Genomic DNA, 17,745 nt, shown 5'->3' with positions numbered 1-17,745 from the left:
TGTCGGTGGTGGGCTTGCTTGGGTCAACTGATATCTACCCACACTAGGATGCAAAATGGATAAATGTGTAGCTCTCACTTGTTGTTTTATCGTTTGTGATTTGAGAGATTATTTTTTAAAGAATGTTTTTTTAAAAATATATTTGAAGTTATTTTCACAAAAATAAAAGAAAGTTTTTTTTCATAGACATTAGCTTTTAAAATTGAGTGAAATCTCACATTTTTGGTATGTTACTAGCTATATATCCTATAGGTTACAAAAACGTTAAAACTAGTAAAAAATATATATGAGATTGAATGTAAGTATCTATGTGCCAGTGGAGAGTCTGCTTATGCCGACTTGTAACTACTCCCATATGGATACAAAATACCTTTGAACCATGTGCCAATGGGTGGTCCGCATATGTCGATTGGTAACTACTCGCACATGGATGTGAAATCGAAAATGATATGTTATAGTTTATATATGCGTATTAGGTAATAGGAAGATGCAAATACGTGGCTTTTGCCGGTTGTGGCTTGCAGTGGCCAAATGATAACAACCCATTGAAAGTCTAGCTGGTTGTGTAGCTTGCAATTGCCAGCTTGTATCAACCTGCAAATTACATGCTAGAGATTGTTACAGACTATACTAGTTTGCTTGTAAGAAGAAATTTTTGGCATTCTACATTGTGCATTTATGTGCAGAGATTAATACTATCTTACCTTAGAACAATTAGTTGATCTTATATAGGTATGAAATGTATGTCTAAACTTACAGTATATATGTCTAACCTAGGTAGCATCCTTCACTTCATAGATTCAAACAAAGGGTCTTGATAAGTGCACATGTAGGTGTTACTGGCTACTACACTAGTGTGTGTGAAATACTGACATTCGCATACAGAGCATGATGATGCAAATTATCATAGTGCAAATAGATGCTTACTCGAGAAAAAGCGAGACATGGGAAAAGGCAACTTGCCATCCCATGCCTATTTCTACAAGGAGAGTACCACATCTATAACCATCCATTTATGTTCGGAGGGGGCAAGACAATTGGATGGTTGCTCTCTCTTGAGGTCTAGCAAACTTACATTTGTTTTTGATGACATGTTAGTGACATTGCCTTAAGTTGTTGAAAACATATTAATGAACTGAGATGGTTTTTCTCATTTGCATGTAGAGCAACCATGGTGGACAAAGAAGATAGGGTAGGCCAACATCAACTACCAAACGAGACTCAAGGAAGAGGCCAAAGTGTTGCAAAACCGCAGGATTTTGGTACAATGTTAGGGCGTCAAAAGTGGAAGTGCAACTTTTGCAACCAAGTCTTTACAGGATCGGCCATGAGAATAAGAAAACATTTGATTGCCATGATGAAGAAAAACTGATAAAGAGATATGAGGGACCAAGTGTCAAATCCGTTGCTGGCATCTTGCAAGGCATTAACAATGTAGAAAGTAGAATCACCCGTGTACAACCTAAAGATGTGGATGAGTGAACATTTACTATGTGGAACTATTCTAATGGAATTTGACATTGATTTGGACCATGGATGTTCTTAATCAATCAATTGCTAGTTCCTTATGTATTTATTTGAGTCCACATGTTTTAGACTACTTGTAGCATGAACAAATGCATTTAAATCCTTTGAATAATTGTGTCAAATGGTTAAGATTGAAAAGTAGGTGAGAGAGAAAGACCCGTAGGCACGTGAAATACTAACTTTTGCATACAGAGCATGATGTCACGAAAGATCATAGTGCAGAGAGATGTTTACTTGAGAAAGAGCGAGATGTGGGAAAAGGCAATTTGCTGCATGATGATGTCATAGATATGATGGTCACATGCCAAACCTCTGACCAGCCTATGTGTGTATCATTTTGATTCTGACTCTATTTGTGGGTGAGGTACTAAGATGCCACATGGCTGCATGCCATGTGTCTTGATCCTCTCTAGGAATCTCAAATATTTTGTTGAAACTAGTCCTTTCATCTATGGGTAAGATTTCCCTTAGTCATTTTTCATCCTTTTTCTTTGTCTGCTTCATCTTTTTTTAATTGGTTGTATGTTTTTTTCCTTTCATCTACTTAGGCCTTGCTTACATTTGTCTACACTATTTTATTTTGCATTGATGAAAGTCATCTCTTCTTGTGTTGTAGCCTTCTATTGTGTACTTGTGTCTCTACTTGTTGTTGCACTGCCTACTTGTGAGATTGATTGTAGTGTCCTTTTCTTATTATCCTACCCATAGCTATCTTGCTTCTATGTGCCAGTGTTTCTCATGCAATCAATGACGTTGTTGTTGCACATGAATCGGGTATGCTTTGAGGAGTTATAAAGGGAAGAGGCACTCGCATAGTGTTCCATGTCTATGTAAGGTGTGTGCCATGACAATCCACTAGAGTCTTGCGATGTAGTAGACAATGTCTCAAAATCCACAGAATGTGCAATTGGTTCTCTCCATTCAACAGCTGTGTCATAAGGCATTATGAATCTTCCAGGAGGAAAGAGTGATGCAGAAAGGAGAAGGAGAGGAAGTTTAAGAAGTTGGTTGCAATAACATGAAGAAAACAAAGATTGCAAATAATGTTGTCAAATCTTTGAACACCTTGGATATTGTTTGGATCACACTACCAGGAGGATATTTTATAGCTCTTCTAAGTCATACACAAGTGAAGGACCTTCACACAACAATTGCAAGAAGGATTTCAAAGCCAATAAGGATGCTAAGACCCAATCAACACTCATTTTTGGTCTTCATAATTCACTGCAAGTGGTCAACATTGCAAAATATTTAGAGCACTTGTTTCTATAAAAAAGTAGCCTAATGATGTTCATAAATGTAGGAAATGGAGGTGAAATTAATGTTCCTATACCCTCAAGGTTATTGGAAGTCCATAAGAGGAATTCATATTTGGCTAGTGAGTATTTGTAGACTGAGGAGAAAAACAAATTGCCTTTGTAGCCATCCAGAAGGTAGCAACACAATGATGTCATTAGCAAGGAGTTGCAAGGTATTGTTGTCACATTTAGGACTGATCATACTTTGGTTTCACCTCACAGAAAGGATGTATGTAGGTCAAAACTAGGTAGGAAGCATCACATTAAATATCCCATATATCTTTTGGATGAGTCACAAGTATAGTAGCCTTTGGACCTATTTTTTTACATGGTAGCATCTAAAATAAGCTTGATGTGATAAAATTTTGTGCCAATGGAGTAAAATTTTAAAATTCTACTGAATGTGATGTGCCAATGAATGTGATGTCACGTATGTGGAATATGGTTAGATTATACTTCAGTTGTTGTATTTCAAGCTTTTGATGCTTCTACTCCTTACTCTCATGGGAATGATGTTCAAGTATTCACATCGAGAGGAAGATGAGGAGATTGATATTGTTCTAGTTGAAATGGAAATAGAGATGGTAGAGTATTGGATGACATCAAGAGAGAAAGAGAGCAAATAGTACTACCATATAGCAGTGCTATGAGAGTGCTATACTATCACTTAGCATTGTTATATATAGCATAAAGCAATACTCTACTATCACTTAGCACTACTATGTATAGCACATAGTAGTTATAGAAGTTCTATATTATCACTTAGCATTGCTATATATGAAACATACCACTTATAATAGTGCTACACTAGCACTGCTATGTATGGAAGGTCTATATTGTCGCGTAGCACTGCTATGTATAATGCATAGCACTAAGTATAGCAATGCTATTCTATCACTTAGCATTGCTATGCATAGCACATAGTAGTTATAGTAACTTAGCACCAAGTGCTAGAACTTAGCACTTCTCACTTAGCAATGCTATGTATAGCACATAGCAATTACCATATAGGACATAGCACATAGCAATGCTATGTATAGCATATAGCAATGCTATGAATAGCACATAGCAATTACCATATAGGACATAGCAGTTATAGCAACTTAGCACTTAGCACTTAGTGATGTATTATCACTTAGCACTGCTATCTATGTATAGCACATAGCAATTGCCATGTAGCACATAGAAGTTATAACAACTTAGCGAAGGGCCATAGATGCATCTTAGCACTCCCTTGAGCTTTTGACGGAGATAACAAAAGAATCGTCAAAACAAGAATTGCAAACATGTAACATATGAGAAAGATTCAAAATTAGAAACTCCTTTAACGGATTCGCTCGCAATACCACATCGTAAGTATTTTACAGCTAAATCCTTTGTAATATAATATATGAATTAAGACTATACATTCAAACTTCAAAGGGAGGATGATCTTCTGGCAAGCCTTAAAACGCACACTCTGAAATGGTTTTCACCGGTTATGGTTTTCACCAGAAATGGTGGTGATGCTTCTTTCCATGGCCGTCCTGATGCTTGTAGTGGTGACTATGGCGGCTTCCCCCGCTTAGACTCTCAACAATATGCTCACTCTTCCTTTTCTCAAGGTGCTCGTGGTACGCATAGCCGGCTGACCCCAAAGCTACTGCCCCTGCTAGCTCTGCCTCAAGTTTGTGTCGTCTGGCGTGGGCTGGATCCACCTTGGCCTCGTGGAGTTCATACTGATTCACATGGTAAGCAGATTTCGTAACCCAGAAATTTTAGAAAGAAGACAAAATTTGTCCATATACTGCACCAAAAGAACTTACCGCCGCGAAAGCACCTGCAGCGGCAGCACCGATCTCCCCTATCCGCTCGTTTCTTCTGTGACGCTGAACGTCGGCAAGAGCATGACTCAACTGCGCTTGTTGCTGAGGTGTCGCGTACCCTGCAAGTGCGTCGCCATACGGATAAGGCGCTGGTGGACCGTATGCAGAAGGAACAGAGGCAGGGTATGGTGCAACTACCGGTGTTGCCGTAGGGTATCCAAGAGGTGGAGGAGGATAGAAGCCAGGGGGAGACTTCTCTCCATGGTGGTGGCTGTGATGGTGTTTGTGGTGATGGTGTCCCATGCTGGAAAGGCTTAGAAATAATGCAACTTGCTTCTGCGAGTTTTTCCGCTGCCGCTGGCTGAGCTTGTTCGCGTGACGATCAAAAAATACAGTGCGCTGGGCAACACAGATGCACTTGACTATTTGTAAGGGCACAATTCTCTTTTCATGCGGCTTGTTTACGCGTAGATGTACTTCCACGGCAGTGGACTTTTCAACCCCCTCTCACGCGCTACAACACATGGGAAGAAATAGAATGGGAATGGGAAAAGGTGAAGAAATAGAATGGGAATGGGAAAAGGTGGTCCCAAGTGGTCCCATGTATATTTCTATCCTATTCCCATCCCATCATGCGCTAACAAAAAAAGAACTAGGGATGGGTTTAGGAGGAAGAGGATACATGGCATCATTTCATGTGTTTAAGAGGTGGGGACCTTGTGGGGACAAGGACACATGTCATCCTTCCATGTTTTTGAATCCCTAAAAAAGGGGAACCGATTCTAGTTGCCAGGGTCTAGAGGCCATGGTCCAGGATGGGAGAAAAAGTGGCTACTCCCATTCTAAATCCATCCTAGACCACTTGGTGTAGGATGGGAGTATTGATGACAAAAATATTCCCATCCTAAACCCATGCTAGCCCCATCCATGTGCTAAGGCCCTAAGAACAAGTCATGCGAAGACTCAGGTGGGGAAAAAACGTGGCTAGCAAAAATTTAGATTCAAATTATAAGCTCTAAATCAAACAAAATTATAAGCTCTACAGGTGCCTGGTTGGTAATTAAGCTTAGTCGAAATTTCAAAGAGCACCACCCTCCCCTATCTCTCTTCTCTCTAGCTCATTTGTAAAATCATTACAAAGATGCTCACTATAGACTTTCACACACATTTCAAAGTAAAGATGGGCCAAATGCAAACAACAAATGAAGAAGATGAGTGAATAATTATTTAAAAATATTTCAATCAACTTTAGTAGGGATATTGGTAAACTTTTTATTAAACCAATGTTGCAGAAGGGGTATAACTAAAAGTCCTATGCTTCACTGTTCAATTGAATACATCCACGTGTATATATATATGATAGTACTATTTTAAGAAAAGAAAACCCTTATATCCTCCTCCCTAAAAACCTATACTTTTTCAAGTAAGTTTGTTAATGATGTTTGATGGGAAACAAATGTATTATCATACTTACATCCCCTTACCTTAGCTCAATCGTATATATTAATATTAGAATCTTTCTATTTGCCCTATAGAAAATAGTTAGGCGCATATTACAAACAAGATTATGTCCTGTATTAAAACGGAGTACCTAACATTCTTTGCCAATAAAAGAGATCATTGAGTCCTCTGGTAGCAATACATCAGCAAATATAGATTTGGTAAAAGCAACTCTCAAGACCATCTATTATTAGTGTAGTCTCTATCTTACCAACCCTAAGAATAAGTGGAGGGGCTACTGAGAGGACTTTTTATCTTATTTTACATTGATTCCTTGCCTTTTTAATTCAACTTACGTGTTTGTAAAGGTAATGATCAATCACCTCATGAAGTCAGTATCTTTTGACAATTTAACCAATACATCTTACATATATACCAATATTTTAATTTTATCCAAAATATGGCACCAAAATTGAATTTTCCATAGCCATGAAAAATTACTTGATAATTCATAATGCATGGATATTATCCTAGAAAAAACAAAGTTTCCATAGTCACAAAATATTACTTGATAATTCATAAGCATGGATACATTACTATAAGTTTTTAACTTTTTATAACATTTTTTGTAAGGTCCTTGTGTTTGCAATCATGATAAGAAAGACGTCAACATCATCTCCAAAAGATGTACCTAGTCCAAGTACTTGTTTATACAAGCACTATGATTAAGAATTTACCCTTTTATTGTCTGCATCTTTTAGGTCATACAAGCACCCAACTCCAAGTAAAGTAAGCTAACCAAAGACAATTATGATTGGATCATAATTTGATTGAATTATCATGGATTCTATATTAAAGCAATTCAACCACCAGTATTATGTTAACTTGAAATTGGTGAGAATATTGTATTTGATTGCCATTGAAATATTTTGTGTTGAAATGAGGCATGCCAACTTTTATGCATTCAAAACTTCACAAATCATGTTAAAATGTAAGTAATAATATTAAATACTATTATTAGCCGAACAAAAAATCAGGACCAAAGGCTAGAGGCTAAGCATCGTGACGCTCGAGAACCATAGAGGAAAGGAGAACGTGAGGGCGAAACGTTATCATGGGAGCGGAAAAAGAATTAGAAGGGAAGGGAAGAGACTATGACACAAGGGAAAAGGGAGAGGGGGAAGAGAAGCGTAGGGAAGAGGACCATACTTTATTTTGAAAGGAAGGGAAGGGAGAAATCAAAGTAATAGCTAGGTGGCTTTACAAGAATGAGCGTGTCTCATCAAGGAATAGCCCCCTCCTTTTATAGCCAAGAGAGGGGCTCTCTCCCAATAAATGCATCCTCCCACATGTATGGTGTGTGTGGAAAAGTCTCCCATGTGGGCTAGGCGGTTACGCACTCTCAATTGTGTGCGACAACCCTATGCCTCATTTTTCCACATAAATCAAGCCCCATACGTTCAAATATGAAATTTGAAACTGCCTTACCATTTGCAGTCGGGAGGGCGATAGCTTCAGCCCACTTAGTGACATACTGAGTGGCTACCAAAAGATACTTCTTTTTTTGGGCAGTCATGGGCAAGGGCCCAACAAAATCTATTCCCCACTTCTGAAACAGATGGATGGACATCACTAGGTGATGTTACCCAGGATGCAAATCCTTGCTACCAAAGAATTGGCATGGTTCACAGGTTTTGCAATACAAAGTGACATCCTTGAACAAGGTTGGCCAATAGTATCAAGCATGTAAAATCTTCTTAGCTGTATAGTCACTGGCATAGTGGCCTCCACAAAATCCATCATGATAATGCTTCAATACCTTAGGTACTTCATATGCATCAATGGCTCGTCTTAGCATCCCATCCATGCCTTGACGGTACAACACCCCATCAAAGAGGGTGTAGCGCCTAGTATCTCTCCGGATCTTCTTTCTCTCATAGCTAGTACTTTCTGGAGAAAAGGAGAAAGCAGTCAGAAACCTCTACCGCCATACCATGGATCCCCCACTTCTATGGCTGCTATAAGGGTTACATCGAGGCACTCCTCTAAATCAATCAAAGCATTCTTCAAGTTGGAACAACCCCCTTTTACAATTTTGAAAGAAAAATCATATTCTTATAAAACTGCCAACCATTTGGCCAACCGGCCCATGGGATTTGGTGATTGAAGAACCTGCTTTGCAAGACCATTGCTAGAGATTATAATGAAGGATTTTCCAGCCACTTAATGCTTAAATTTCTCAATGCAGAAAACCAAAGACAAGGCATGCTTGTCAGCCTCTGAGTAGCATCGTTCGGTGTCGAGCAACTGTCGACGAGCAACTGTCGAGAAGCAAATCGAATGGGATACATGAACCGATCCTCCCCTTGTTGGAGAAGAATACCTGCCAGAGTGTGCTCACCAAACCCAAGATTGATATAGAAAGTCTTTGACCAATCTGGATTGCGTAGAATGGGTTCTGAAGCCAGAGCATTCTTGATTTCTGCAAACCCATGATCACAATCCTCATCCCAAGAGAAATCAACCCCATCTTTTAATAGCATAGTCATGGGTCATGTCAAAGCAGCATATTGATCAATGAAGCAGCGATAGTATCCTACTAGATTGACAAATGAGCGTACCTGACGTTTGGTTGTTAGCGGGGAGAGCTTGAGGAGGGCTTCTACCTTCTCGGGGTTAGGCTTGACACCCTCAGATGAGATAATATGTCCCAGTAGCCTCCCTTGAGTGGCTCCAATGGTGCGTTTCTCCAGGTTGAGACTGCCATTCGCATCATTGACCCTTTGGAAGGCCAACCTAACCTTCATGACGTGCTCCTTACGTGATGAGAATATACAAAAATTGTCTAAAAACACCTCCAAGAAATCCCCCAAATAAGGAGCAAACACCATAAGCATAAATCTTTGAAAGGTAGCAGGAGCATTGGTGAGGCCAAATGGCATTACTTTGAATGCAAATGTCCCCCAGGGTGTGGCAAATGTGGTTTTAAGCACATCTTCTTCGGCAATTCTGATTTGATAAAACCCAGAGTAACCATCACAGAAAGTATACATCTCATGACCACTTACCTTCTCAAGAATGAGGTCTTGAAAGGGAAGAGGATGATGGTCCCTCTTGGTGGCTGTATTGAGTTTCTTATAGTCAATTCAAACCCACCACTTGTTGTTTTTCTTTGGGGTGACTACCACTGGTGAAACCCATTCAGTATTGTGAATCGGAACAATAAACCCAGCTTCTACAAGCTTCTGCAACTCCGAGCGCAAAGCATCGGTCTGTAGGGGCCTTAATCTCTGATACTTCTGAGCCACAGGCTTCGCATCAGGCTTCAGCTCTATCTTGTTCTCTATGCCAGTCACATGGCGAAGGCGGTGGTAGCTAGTTGCAAAGAGGTCATGGAAATCTTTGAACATTTCTAGGAACTCATCTTTCTCACTTGGAGTGAGGTCTGGGGAAAGCATAGATTCAAGCTATTGAGGACTAGTTGTTACCTAGACACCCCCATCATGTAAACTTCCTCCCCTGAGATCTCCTCCCCCCCGTCTGATTCTTCCATTGATTCAAACACCGAGGATGAGAGAGTATCACTGTCTTGCTCCTCTTCTTCTTCTGGTTCCATGGCACCTGGTTGCACTGGGATCTTCTCCTTAGAAGCACCAAAAGACATGTGTCCTGTCTTCCAATAGCTAACTGCATCACTCTTTCTCAGCCATGGTCTCCCGAGTATGGCTGGGTAACTCCTACCTGTATCTTCAATGTCCACTACATAGAAATTGATGGTGGTGGTCAACCCATTAACAGTGATGGGCAAATCCTCAATGACTCCCAGGGTGGCGAGTCATCAACCATCTGCTACCTTGATTCGAGTGGAGGAACGCCTTGTACATTTCAAATTCAATTCATGATTCGGGACACCATGATATTACATGCAACTCCCCCATCAACATGCACATTTTTTACATGGCAATTATCTATGATGACATCGACTATATGTGGGTGCCGATCAATTTCTTCAGAGATAGAAGATACCTCTCGTACCTTTCCCTTTTTCTTGCTCCTCCTTGTTGAGAGCCCTTACTGCAGCTCACATCTCACCTTAGGACTTAATGCTATTAGTTGAGGGAGCGTGATGCTCAAAGAACAATGAGCAAGGTCCTGAATGACCAAATAGTCTTCTTGCCCCGAGCCGATGGGAAAATCTGAGGGCGACCACTTACTCCTGCAGGATCTTTTAGTCTTCTCTATTGGTGGGTCTGCCATCTCAACATCTGAGGGCTTTGAGAAGGACACCTTCTTCCTAGGGCAGCCCGATCCACGGTTTGGAGAGGGGTCCGAGGTGGTACGACTTCTTTTCCCAAGGTCAAGGATCTCTACGTTAGAATCCTCAGTGCCTGATTCACTTAAAGGGTTCACCCTTGGAATATTGGGACATTCCGTGTGATAATGACCCTTCTGGTGGCACTCGTAGCATACAACATTAGCACGGTCTCTTGGAGGGAGGCTGGCTTGATTTTTTATGCCCACCATCTCAAGCTGAAGATCATTCAGGGCCTTGGCTAGGTCATTGACTCTAGGCTATGTTGCAGGGGGGGCCTCTTTAGCTAGAGGGGCCGAGGGAGTAGAAAGGAGGGGGGCTCGTGGGCGAGGCTGGGGAAATCTTCAATGCGGAGGGTTAGAATATACACCTTGTTGAGGGTAAGCATCTAAGGGAGGACCATACATTTGAGGTGGAGGCAGTGGATACATCCCTAATGAGGGGTGGGGGTATGCCCCTGAGTTAGACCCCCCAGGTTGTTGTTGCAGGAATTAAGGGGGTTGCAGAGGGACAATCGTCTTCTTTGAAGCGGGGTCAGAGTGAACTTTATCAAACTTTTGAGCAATCTCATGTGCTAGCACCATAGTTCCTGGATTCTCCCATTTAAGCTTGAGGCAGAATTTGTCACTTGCTCCTGCTACAAGGTAGCCCAACACATGCTGAGTCATTCTAGCTCGAAATCCGGCATTGTCCTCCTGCGTGGCAATTAAACGGTCCAGGAGCACGGCTGCTCAATCCATATATCGACGCGCCGTCTCACCTTCTGACTGCTTCAAGTTTGCCACCTGCAGGTACACATTCTCTGGCTCCTCTTCTTTGCCGAAATACTCAATCATCGCTGTTGTCAACCTTGGCTAGCTTTGGCGAACATCTTCGGCCTGCTTCTCATACCACACTTGAGCCAAACCCTCTAGAAATGTGGGAAGAACCAACAGCCATCTGTCTTCAATACGAAAGTTAAGAGAAACACAATGGCGCTTGAAGGCCACAAGATACTCATTTGGATTTTCTTCCACCCGTCCACAAAACACAAAAATGTCAGCCATGCTTGGAAGATGGAAAGGAGAGAGGCAAGACGAGGCTTATCTATGGACAAAAAATAGAAAGAGGAAGCTTGAACTAAAAATTGGGTGAAGATACATCCACAAAGCACACATAAGCAGGGTAGGGTGTGACTGGTGTATTGTGAAATACTACACGGGAAGAATCTTCAGCATAGAATAACACATAAACAATCTTAAAAGGACCAACCCTCATGATATCACATCCATCTTTACAAGCGAGGGTTAGAGACACGGCACTGCATGAGGTTGTTCATCAAGGCAAACAAGAATGCCATGACAAATGTCAACAGTTGGAGAGCTTGCACATCACCTTCAGCTTCTTCCAGTTCTTGTAGACACCATGCTATTTCTTCAAGGGGTGTGTGGTCTAGCATCCTTCTTTTGAGCAATGTCCTTGAGGACCTTTCTGATGATCTTCTGAAGTCGATAAACTCGTATCAAATATGCCTAACACTTAGTTTCATGATGACCACAACCTTTGCATTCCTTACAAATGATCACCCTCCTTCGTGGCTTGTGGCTTTGTTGGAGCAGTGCTTCCACTCGCATCATGCGTGATTGAAGTACAAGCTTCACGTGCCAAGAAATCAGCAACTAGATTTCGAGCTCGAGGGATATGCTGAATTTCTACCTCTTCAAATTGGTTGCAAAGTTCCAATGCTTGTTGATGTCATGGAACCAAGCCTTTGCTCTACACCTTCCACCTTCCACTAACTTGTTCACACACTAGTTGAGAATCTCCTTGCACCTCAAGTTGCTTGACGTGATGTTTTTGTGCCTTTTGTAGCCCAAAAATGAGTGCCCAGTACTTAGCTTGATTGCAAGTACTTGCAAGTGCAGACCTACTATAACAATACTCCGCACCACCTGGTGAAGTGAGCTTCACACCCACGCTAGTAGCCTTGGACGAAGGTTTGTAAGCTCCATCAAATTGAAGGATCCAAGATGTCATCACACCAAGAATAAAATTCGGACATCCCAAGTTTCTCGGTAGTCCAAGATAGGTAGAAGGAGAGGATGGGGAGAATTCAACACTTGAGCCAAACGTTCAGCACCAAATAAACTTGCAATCCTTTGTTGATAGTTTATCTTTAGACCAAAAAGAATTACAACTTGAAGCTCGAAATGAGGCACAAAAGGTTGATTGGGTACAAATGGATTCCTTGGTTGAAACATTACCAACCACAGCTGAGGCCTAGAAATCTTTGTAGTGAGATTGAGAATAAACCATTAAAGACGAGCTTATCCACAGGAATTAACAAGCAGATGCACCAAATCTCCCCCCAAGCTTGGGGAGCATCCCACCCTTCGATGAAGGACACCCCTTTAATTACCTCTGAAGCAACAAGTAGCTTGATCACCGCACAATGAGTAGAATTAAAATCAAAGTTCTCCCAGCGTATCAATAGTTCTTCACCTTGAACCAGCCACGGTGTATCATCCCACCCATCATCTCCTTGAACAATGCATTGGACAATCAGCCATTGAAGATCAACATGAAGATCAAGAAAGAGATCCCGCCAATTGGTAGCCATAATGAGCGGGACCAGGCACCAAATCCTCAAACTCGTCAAGAAGTGACATAAATATCCACCCTCCTCGTGTGGCATGCATCCATGAAGTAGACTTGGAAAAGTTCCGAATCGGCGATCTAGCAAGAGATGTGAATAGAGCACGTGAAATGAAGTACTTTTGCTTTTTATAGCAAGAGTAAACTCCCCACGGTTAGAGAGTTACAGTTCCCGAGATTTCAATATATAAACAAAAATCATTACATTTTCATCACTTCCAACTTGTTGGCCCAATGATAAGTCTCCCTTTTATGAAGGGGGAGGTCTTGGGTTCAAATCCTACTCTTTAATAAAAAGAGATGAGAGGAGAGGAGGAGAAGAGAAGGAGAAGAAGAAGAAGAGAAGAGAGAGGGGGGGCGCGGGATCTGCTGTTACAGTTTTGCAGAAACTCAGAAAAACTGTCTGCGACCAGAAGACGCAAGAGCCCAGAAAACTATCGCATCGGTGAACACAGTAGACGCGCAAATCGAATGCATGCACAGGAACTCAGAAGGAGCACAGATGTTACAGTTCTGCAGATGCGATCGGTATGAGCGGAAGATTTGCCAGCCAGAATACACGTAGGAACCGTGAGCAAAAAGCAGGCAGACTGAAACTGCAGAAGCAGGGAGGTTTTGCAGCCGTAGGGACAGGGAAGGTACACAGTTTGGAGGTGCAAAATTAGAGAACTGTGCACGAAAGAGGCTACAGAGCCACACCCAGTCGTAGGAGTAACAAGTTTTACACCACTAGCTGTGGAGATTTTGATCCCAGCAGCCACACGATTTCTATTAGCCAGAAAAAAGAACAGGACCAGAGGCTAGAGGCTAAGCATGGCGATGCTCGAGGGCCATAGAGGAAAGGAGAACATGAGGGTGAAACGTTATCATGGGAGGGGAAAAGGAATTAGAAGGGGAGGGAATGAAGAGGGAGACTATAACACAAGGGGAAAGGGAGAGGGGGAACAGAAGCATGTACATGATGGGAGGAGGAATGTAAAGATGGAGACATCAAGGGAAGAGGACCATGCTTTATTTTAAAAGGAAGGAAAGGGAGAAATCAAAGCACTAGCTAGGTGGCTTTACAAGAATGAGCGTGTCTCATCAAGGAATAGGCCCCTCCTTTTATAGCCAACAGAGGGGCTCTTTCCCAATAAATGCATCCTCCCATATGTATGGTGTGTGTGGAAAAGTCTCCCATGTGGGCTGGGCGGTTACGCACTCTCAATTGTGTGTGACAACCCTTTACCCCATTTTTCCACATAAATCAAGCCCCATATCTCAATTCTATGATACTCCCTTGGTCTCTCCCTAATTTTATAATATGTTCAAACCTCTAGGAGGACAAGTGGAGGGTTGGCACAAGGAATCTTGCCACCTCATCCTACTTTCCCCATTATTTAACTTGCTCTCTTAGACCTTCTATACCTCCCCCACATGAGCCTATCCTATCTGGAAGGAATAACCCCGGAATAACCCAATATAATATCCATCTCCACCTATTTTATATTACTTCTCCCATGGACTTTGAGCCATATCTCACTAAATGCAGCCTAGGTGGAGGGGTGGCACGTGGAGGAGCCATGCCACCTTATATTTTATAATATTACTACCATGGATTATGTACATCACACCTTATGGGTCCTCTTACGTGGAAGGGTGGAGACATCAAGGGAAGAGGACCATGCTTTATTTTGAAAGGAAGGGAAGGGAGAAATCAAAGTACTAGCTAGGTGGCTTTACAAGATGGAGACATCAAGGGAAGAGGACCATGCTTTATTTTGAAAGATGGAGACATCAAGGGAAGAGGACCATGCTTTATTTTGAAAGGAAGGGAAGGGAGAAATCAAAGTACTAGCTAGGTGGCTTTACAAGAATGAGCGTGTCTCATCAAGGAATAGCCCCCTCCTTTTATAGCCAAGAGAGGGGCTCTCTCCCAATAAATGCATCCTCCCACATGTATGGTGTGTGTGGAAAAGTCTCCCATGTGGGCTAGGCGGTTACGCACTCTCAATTGTGTGCGACAACACTTTGCCTCATTTTTCCACATAAATCAAGCCCCATATCTCAAGTCTATGATACTCCCTTGGTCTCTCCCCAATTTTATAATATGTTCAAACCTCTAGGAGGACAAGTGGAGGGTTGGCACAAGGAATCTCGCCACCTAATCCTCCTTTCCCCATTATTTAACTTGCTCTCTTGAACCTCCTCCCCCACATGAGCCTATCCTATATGGAGGGAATAACCCAATATAATATCCATCTTCACCTATTTTATATTACTTCTCCCATGGACTTCTTCTGCTTTTTCGAGGGGTAAAATGACAAATTTATTAAAGGGGGTGGTGAACACTACAAAAAGGAGACCGATAACAAAAGTGGTTGAATATTTGGGCACATTGCCCATGGGTTGCATGGAGCTATGTATAGGATCTACCCCATGAGTTGAAGTATTTTGATCGCAAAAATATATGAAAATATAGAACCCACATGAAAGCATTTATTTTTCTAGGGAGGAAAAATTTGAAGTTAATACCTATTGACATTAATATCGACTAACTTCTGATAAATTTACCAATGCTTTTTTTGACATCCAAGAATTTGTAACATAAGCATTAAAAAGTAGCGCAAAAAAAATGCTCATATTTTTTTTTCGAGAGAAAAAAGAAATGCTCATACTTGTTGTAGTGTATAGATGTTTGCTATTATCCTAGGTTCTTTATAGGCTTGATTCAAAATCATTACATAGTTTGATAGTGTTATGGATAAATTTGTCTAAGGAAAAAGGCATTAATATGTGTGTGGGTTTGTATGTGTGGCAATAGTATAATAAAATATGGTGTGCATAGGGCCTAGGGTTGAGGTGGCAGGGCATCACCATGTGCCACCCTTCCACGTAAGAGGACCCATAAGGTGTGATGTACACCAATTCATCGGGAAGTTGATGGGCCAAACCCTTTGATGTGGCCATGCCTTCCAAACTCTTGGCCACAGTCACACTACAATATAGTGCCCATTGTGCCACCATGCCAATCTAGAGGTCCACCACCTAATCTCAGAGGTTGCCCATGATCAAGGAAAAATGTGCAGCAATTTGGGACTCACTTTGCAAAGCAGTGTTGCCTCCAAATATGCATCAAAGGACCATTTAGTTAGCTATTTCCTATGTCGATCAGCCATCCAACACATAGGGTTCTATGTAACTTCCACAAGAGCCTTGACAATGGATTGGTGTGTAGTCCTTCCACGCTAACATCCACCCATATTCTAAGGCTTAGATGAGCATCAATAGAACAACTGAGTTGCCACCTCCAAAATTTAACATGCATTTCATTGATTTTGGACTCCATCATCTATATATGGACTAATTCTTAAAATCCTTCCCAAATGGAAAGTTTACTTTATGAAAATATCATTCAAGAATCAAAAGTTTACTTTCTAGAATTGTCATTTTCACATAATAAATTTCACAATATCTCTATATAATGTTGCACTAATAATGCAAAAACTACTAGTAAATCAATGTTTTGTATTTGTTGTTTTTAAGAATCCTATTTATATTTAACAAATATCTTGAGTTATTAATTTAAATTCATGAAAATGCTTTTAAAATTCAATGTTGAAAATAATGGCACTCATAATATTCAAAAAAATAAAATGTTTACTGAGAGAACATACCTCATTGATGCACTTTCCATAGATCTCATAACTCCACAGTCTTAAAACTCCTCTACTCCTAAGAGAGCACCGCTCATTGCATGTCATACATGATCTTCACAACTTTGTTTGTCTCCATGAACTTTATCAATATCCATGAACTCATCTATGCTTGATAAGATATCACTTTTGAAACCTTTGTCCTTCTCAATGTGCATGAATTTATCCACTCTAGATAAGACATCACGTGAAATATTTTTCTTTCTCAATACCAATGAACTCATCCACTCCTGATAAGATGTCAGAGCTATCGTTGAGTACATTGGAATCATCCATTTCTCAAGAGATAGATCTTAGCACATTGGCATATTCTTTAAGTCCTTTGAAATTGTAGTATATCTTAGGTTTATCATTGCAAACCACATGCCTCTTTTCAATCTTCAAAAACCGCATGCTCCATCTCAAATCCATACCTACCTCATAGTAGGTTCCATCCAATGAGATTGATTTATCATCCATACCATCATCGATAACTTTCAGAATCCTCATTTGCACAAATGCCCACTGCTCCACTTGTTCAAATCCCAAGACTTGACCTTCTGCTATGTTCTTATTTGCAAATGATATCATTTGTAAAATATCTTCCACTCTAAAATCCAAGGATATGTACTCTGTATTCCTAGTGACATGTGTTCGATAAGTCTCATCCATGTCCCATGCAATAAATGATTTGTTGGAAGTATTATAGGGCATAACATCTTCAAGGATTTCCATATCTCCACACTTATTCTTTAGCTCAACATGTGCACTAAGAATCTTTGATACAATAATTGCTACTCTTTGCCAAGCCTTCTAAAGTGACAAACACAATTTGGATCACTTTCATGGATTGTAGCAAATGCAACTACTTCTCTTTTGCAACATAAAATCATCTTGATCCCCGGAATAAAATTTATAGTCATCTCCTTTGTGAGCTTCCTTTGAACACAAGCTGTAGCGATAATTATAAAGAACATTAATCTCTTTTTAATAATCTACTTTATTAATTATATCTTTTTTAAACTTACTTTCTTATATACTGAATTTCACAATGA

The 17,745-nt window shown here is 40.8% G+C and overlaps 1 protein-coding gene across 1 annotated transcript; it reads right to left on the bottom strand.

Annotated features, from left to right (window-relative positions):
• Positions 1–4,128: 4,128 nt before the first annotated feature.
• Positions 4,129–5,069, bottom strand: LOC147880199 (uncharacterized). The gene is made up of 2 exons (XM_087371192.1): positions 4,631–5,069; positions 4,129–4,543 (listed from the first exon to the last, which is right to left on the bottom strand). Exons 1-2 carry the CDS (start codon positions 4,931–4,933, stop codon positions 4,313–4,315), a joined length of 534 nt encoding a protein of 177 aa, XP_087227318.1. The 5' UTR covers positions 4,934–5,069; the 3' UTR covers positions 4,129–4,312.
• Positions 5,070–17,745: the final 12,676 nt, after the last annotated feature.

This window comes from Dipteris shenzhenensis, chromosome 32 (assembly GCF_047967505.1).
Source record: "Dipteris shenzhenensis isolate YYH24624 ecotype China chromosome 32, Dip_SZ_1.0, whole genome shotgun sequence".
NCBI lineage: Eukaryota > Viridiplantae > Streptophyta > Polypodiopsida > Gleicheniales > Dipteridaceae > Dipteris > Dipteris shenzhenensis.
The sequence above is the reverse complement of the archived record's forward strand: the minus strand, read 5'-3'. Positions and strand labels throughout refer to the sequence as shown.

Excerpts from the sequence above, each read along its gene's own strand:
- LOC147880199 (XM_087371192.1), bottom strand. The coding sequence starts at position 4,933 with ATGGGACACCATCACCACAAACACCATCACAGCCACCACCATGGAGAG. Across the intron at positions 4,544-4,630 it reads CTGCAGGTGCTTTCGCGGCG|TATGAACTCCACGAGGCCAA; the intron begins GTAAGTTCTTTT and ends CATGTGAATCAG.